The sequence below is a fragment of the Lucilia sericata genome, unplaced genomic scaffold (assembly GCF_015586225.1).
Source record: "Lucilia sericata isolate MDLA Ls3-8-SP2 unplaced genomic scaffold, ASM1558622v1 Contig000545F_arrow, whole genome shotgun sequence".
Lineage (NCBI taxonomy): Eukaryota > Metazoa > Arthropoda > Insecta > Diptera > Calliphoridae > Lucilia > Lucilia sericata.
The window spans coordinates 276,935-283,368 of record NW_023994555.1 but is presented as its reverse complement, the minus strand read 5'-3'; the positions used below and the strand labels follow the sequence as shown (position 1 = coordinate 283,368).

The 6,434-nt window shown below is 29.0% G+C and overlaps 2 protein-coding genes across 2 annotated transcripts; both read left to right on the top strand.

The window, feature by feature from the left end:
• Positions 1-9: 9 nt before the first annotated feature.
• On the top strand, positions 10-524 carry LOC119606009 (probable cytochrome P450 311a1). The gene has a single exon (XM_037959369.1). It carries the CDS (start codon positions 67-69, stop codon positions 484-486), a length of 420 nt encoding a protein of 139 aa, XP_037815297.1. The 5' UTR covers positions 10-66; the 3' UTR covers positions 487-524.
• A 2,353-nt stretch (positions 525-2,877) lies between these two features.
• On the top strand, positions 2,878-6,434 carry LOC119606015 (protein YIPF1). Its single transcript, XM_037959376.1, has 4 exons — positions 2,878-3,455; positions 3,519-3,719; positions 5,853-5,945; positions 6,002-6,434. Exons 1-4 carry the CDS (start codon positions 3,003-3,005, stop codon positions 6,218-6,220), a joined length of 966 nt encoding a protein of 321 aa, XP_037815304.1. The 5' UTR covers positions 2,878-3,002; the 3' UTR covers positions 6,221-6,434.

The window sequence follows — 6,434 nt, the reverse complement described above, 5'->3', positions numbered from 1 at the left end:
CATCATAATTTGGATTATAGTGAATCCTTAACACCCAGCGATCTTAATAAATTAGAATATTTGGATATGTTTATTAAAGAATGCCTAAGGTTCTATACCATAGTACCTTTAACCGGAAGACAAACTACCCAGCCCACTAAAATCGGTCAACGTACTTATGCTGCTGGCATTACTTTATGGATTAATATGTACGGTTTGGCTCATGATGAAAGCCTTTTCGAGGACCCTTGGTCCTTTAAACCCTCACGTTTTACTAAGAAATCCTATGAAAAAGTTCCCAAATTTAGTTATATTCCTTTTTCAGCGGGCCCCCATATATGCATTGGACGCAAATACGCCTTTTTGATAATGAAAATTTTGACCGTAAAAATTTTACAGAAGTTACAAGTTTCTCTCAGAGATCCTGACGAGGAATTGGTGTTAATGGCACAAATGGTTTTAAAGGCCAAAAATGGCATAAATTTGGTTTTTAATGAAAGATTGTGAGACAGATTTTTAAGAAAATAAAGAAAAATTTTGAAAACCTAAAAAAGTAGTATTTTTTGTACTATTTTAAAAAATGGTAAAAATATAATTAATTTTCGTAATTTATAGCAGAAAAGTGTAAAAAATTATGAAAATTTTAGTTTTAAGCAAATTTGAAAAAGTAGTATTTCTACTACTATTTTCAAAAAGTCGAAATTATACTGAAACTTAACTTTTTTAACAGAAAACCTAAAAATATCACAAAATTTCAAATTTAGAACAAATTGAAAAAAGTAGTATTTTTACTACTATTTTCAAAATGTTGAAATTATATTGAAATTAGCTATTTTATATTAGAAAAGTTTGAAAAATTTTAAAAAAATAATAAAATTATATCATTTTGAAAAAAGTAGTATTTCTACTACTATTTTCAAAATGTCAAAATTACAAAAAACCCAACTATTTTTTGCCAGAAAACATTAAAAAATATGTAATTCAAACTTTTGAAAAAAGTAGTATTTTAGTACTATTTTTAAAATGTCTAAAAAGTAAAAAACCTTGTTGTTTCATACAGAAAAATTAAAGAAACTTAATAAAATTCTTTTAGGTAAATTTGGTACGATTAAAACTAGTAGTATTTTTAGTACTACTTTTAAAATGACCAAAAAGTACTAAAATCTTGCTGTTTCATGCAGAAAAATTTTAGGAAATAAATAAAATTATTTTAGGTGAATTTGGAACGATTTAAAAATAGTAGTATTTTTAGTACTATTTTTAAAATTAACAAAAGTACTAAAATCTTGCTGTTTCATACACAAAGTGTAAGAAAGTATAAAATTATATTTTAGGCGAATTCGGAACGAATTAAAGTAGTAGTATTTTTAGTACTATTTTTAAAATGGCCAAAAATTACTAAAATCCTGCTGTTTCATGCAGAAAAATATAAGAAAATTAAAAAATTATATTTTAAGTGAAATTGGAATTAATTTTAAATAGTAGTATTTTACTACTTTTTGAAAAAATATTTTTTTTTAATTTTTCACAATTTTCAAAATAAATTTAATAAATTAGTAAGAAATAATAAGAAAGTTGATAAAATTTTGAATTTAGATGAATTTACAAAAAGTAGTATTTCTACTACTGTTTTATAAAAGTCAAATATTTATTAAAATATTGCTTTTTCATATAGAAAAATAAAAAAATGTTAGTAAGTTTGAGATTTCATGATTTTTTCTATTATTGAAAAAGTAGTATTTTTACTACTATTATAAAAGGTATGAGTACATAATGGCAAAATATTGTTACTTTCATAAAGTAGATGTAAGTAATTTCAGCTTAAGTTGAATTTTGATCAAATTAGAACCATTTTTAAAAAGTAGTATTTCTACTACTTTTTTCAAACTATACAAAAATTCATAGTTTTTCTATAAATTTTATATGACTTTAATAAAATTGTTTAAAATAATAAGAAAATGTAGCAAAATTATGATTTTCTCTACTATTAAAAAGAGTAGTATTTTTACTACTATTTAAAAAAGTATGAAAAATGACAAAATATTGATATTTTCATAAAGTAGATGTAAGTAATTTCAGCTTAAGTTAAATTTTAGTCAAATTGAAACCATTTTTAAAAAGTAGTATTTCTACTCCTTTTTTCAAAATTTACAAAAATTTTTATAAATTTTACATAATATTAATATTATTAAACGAAAATATAGCAAACTATAATTTTCTCTACTATTAAAAAGAGTAGTATTTTTACTACTAAAGTATGAAAAATGACAAAATATTGCTATTTTCATAAATTGCATTTAAATGATATAAGTTAATGTCGAATTTTGGTCAAATTGCAACAGTTTTGAAATAGTAGTATTTTAGTACTTTTTTAAAAATGAAGGAAAACTCACAGATTTCTATAAGTTTTACATAATATCAATAAAAGTGTGTAAAGTAACAAGAAAATGTAGTAAAATTATGATTTTTTAAAAACATTTCTCTGTTTTATTATTAAAAATCTGAATTTCCTTCAAATCTAATAAAAACAACAGAAAATCCCTTTATTTTCTTACATATTCTTAAAATTTTTATAAAAATACCCACAATTCACTGTATGTCCCATAATTTTATTTAAATGTAAAGAAAACCCTAAAAAATATCTTTATTTTGTTCAAAAACTAAAAAAAAATCATTTTAAACTCTTTTATTTTTCAAAAATTAACGGTTTCAATAATTTACCAAACAACCCTGTTAAAAACAACAAAAAACTCACAACAGCAACTCTGACTCTTATCAAAAACATCGCACTCGCTTCAAAAAACAAACAACAACAATATGAAAACAAAAACATAGCAAATGTCAACAAAACGAAAAAAAAACACATTGACAGCTGACTAACAACAAGAGAAAATAAAGAGAGCAAATTATTAACGACGTGTAAAAATTATAAAAAACCAAAGAATTTGTTTAAATTTATAAACAAATCTAAAAAAAAACAATTAAAATTCTATATAATTAAAAAAACTTACAACAAAAACAACATGCAGTCCGAGGATTTATTGCAATTTAAGGATTTTTCCAATACACCCAACACCAGCAGTCCTCCGGCACAAATAAATGTCAATTCTCCTACACATTCCAATAGCAATTCCTCCTCTGGTGCGGGACGACAACGTGGTGATCCTTTACAGGATTTAATCTACGACATGAGTAATTCGGCTAATATTTTAAGCGGCTCGGGTGGGGGTTCAGCAAATGGTGCTGGTTCTGCTAATGGTGGAGAAGGTTTGCCAGAACCTGCCACCGCTGGCACAAATAAAGTGTCTTTCTTGACTTTGGAATATTATCAGCAATTTTTCAATGTTGACACCTTAATGGTTTTGGAACGTATTGCTAATTCTATGATCCCCAAGAGGGCTCCTGGGAATTATTTGAAATCGATTATAGGTCAGAATCCAGATTTGTATGGTCCTTTTTGGATTACCACTACTTTGGTGAGTTTTTTTTTGGATATCAACACAAAACACTAAACTAATTTTATTTATCTCAATGTACAGATCTTCAGTATTGCTATTAGTGGCAATATTGCCAGTTATTTGCAGGCGGCCGATGACCACTACAAGTGGCGTTATAATTTTCACTTGGTTTCGGTGGCGGCCAGTTGTATCTTTGTCTATGTGAATTTATTGCCAGCGGCTTTGTGGGGCCTATTTAAGTATAGTTTGAAACCCATACAAGAGGGTTTGGAAACGGAGAATGTAAGTAAAAATACACAGACCATAGGGCAGACTAGAGTCCATAACATAAAATAGCTTAAAGATATATTATAGACTAGACTATAGACTAGTCTATAGACTAGACTATAGACTAGACTATAGACTAGACTATAGACTAGACTATAGACTAGACTATAGACTAGACTATAGACTAGACTATAGACTAGACTATAGACTAGACTATAGACTAGACTATAGACTAGACTATAGACTAGACTATAGACTAGACTATAGACTAGACTATAGACTAGACTATAGACTAGACTATAGACTAGACTATAGACTAGACTATAGACTAGACTATAGACTAGACTATAGACTAGACTATAGACTAGACTATAGACTAGACTATAGACTAGACTATAGACTAGACTATAGACTAGACTATAGACTAGACTATAGACTAGACTATAGACTAGACTATAGACTAGACTATAGACTAGACTATAGACTAGACTATAGACTAGACTATAGACTAGACTATAGACTAGACTATAGACTAGACTATAGACTAGACTATAGACTAGACTATAGACTAGACTATAGACTAGACTATAGACTAGACTATAGACTAGACTATAGACTAGACTGTAGACTAGATTAGACTATAGACTAGATTAGACTATAGACTAGACTATAGACTAGATTAGACTATAGACTAGACTATAGACTAGACTATAGACTAGACTATAGACTAGACTATAGACTAGACTATAGACTAGACTATAGACTAGACTATAGACTAGACTATAGACTAGACTATAGACTAGACTATAGACTAGACTATAGACTAGACTAGACTAGACTATAGACTAGACTATAGACTAGACTATAGACTAGACTATAGACTAGACTATAGACTAGACTATAGACTAGACTATAGACTAGACTATAGACTAGACTATAGACTAGACTATAGGCTAGACTATAGACTAGACTATAGACTAGACTATAGACTAGACTATAGACTAGACTATAGACTAGACTATAGACTAGACTATAGACTAGACTATAGACTAGACTATAGACTAGACTATAGACTAGACTATAGACTAGACTATAGACTAGACTATAGACTAGACTATAGACTAGACTATAGACTAGACTATAGACTAGACTATAGACTAGACTATAGACTAGACTATAGACTAGACTATAGACTAGACTATAGACTAGACTATAGACTAGACTATAGACTAGACTATAGACTAGACTATAGACTAGACTATAGACTAGACTATAGACTAGACTATAGACTAGACTATAGACTAGACTATAGACTAGACTATAGACTAGACTATAGACTAGACTATAGACTAGACTATAGACTAGACTATAGACTAGACTATAGACTAGACTATGACTAGACTATAGACTAGACTATAGACTAGACTATAGACTAGACTATAGACTAGACTATAGACTAGACTATAGACTAGACTATAGACTAGACTATAGACTAGACTATAGACTAGACTATAGACTAGACTATAGACTAGACTAGACTATAGACTAGACTATAGACTAGACTATAGACTAGACTATAGACTAGACTATGACTAGACTAGACTAGACTAGACTAGAGACTATAGACTAGACTATAGACTAGACTATAGACTAGACTATAGACTAGACTATAGACTAGACTATAGACTAGACTATAGACTAGACTATAGACTAGACTATAGACTAGACTATAGACTAGACTATAGACTAGACTATAGACTAGACTATATACTAGACTATAGGCTAGACCATAGACTAGACTATAGACTAGACTATAGACTAGACTATAGACTAGACTATAGACTAGACTATAGACTAGACCATAGACTAGACTATAGACTAGACTATAGACTAGACTATAGACTAGACTATAGACTAGACTATAGACTAGACTATAGACTAGACTATAGACTAGACTCTATAGACTAGACTATAGACTAGACTATAGACTAGACTATAGACTAGACTATAGACTAGACTATAGACTAGACTATAGACTAGACTATAGACTAGACTATAGACTAGACTTATAGATATCCTGGAGTTTAGGCTAGACTATAGATATCCTGGACTTTGGGCTAGTTTAACAATTTATGTTCTTTTTTCCAGGCTGATTACACCCCTTCTTTGTTGGCCTTAATGTGTGTTTATGGTTATTCTTTGGCTATTTACATTCCTGTCTCCATTTTGTGGGTTATACAAGTGAGTTAAAGATGAATTTCTTTAAGAAAAAATGCTAACTTTTCCTTCATTTCCAGCTGTCTATTCTACAATGGCTTTTGGTCATCACTGCCGCTTTATTATCCGGTTCTGTTTTAATTGCTGTTCTCACACCAGCCTTAAGAAATTCCAAAATTTCTTTATTCCTGATTATAGCCATTCTTGGAGCTCATTTTCTTTTGGCAGCTGGCTTTATGTTGTGTTTCTTTCATGTACCCAGTGGTGGTAGTGTACGTTTCTGTAACACCCGTTGTTAGCTCAGCCGCTCCCATAATTAATATAGTCAAACATTCGGTGGTATCGACGGCCAAGGCATTAGTGGAAATATCAATGAAACTAAAGTTTAATAAGTTTATGTTTATTATTATTATTATTATTTTGCAGGTTTTTTAAGTTATTAATTTTTACAGAAATTAAGAAGAGTATTAAATGATTAATAAAAAGAAAATTGGATTATTTACATAAGTGAAT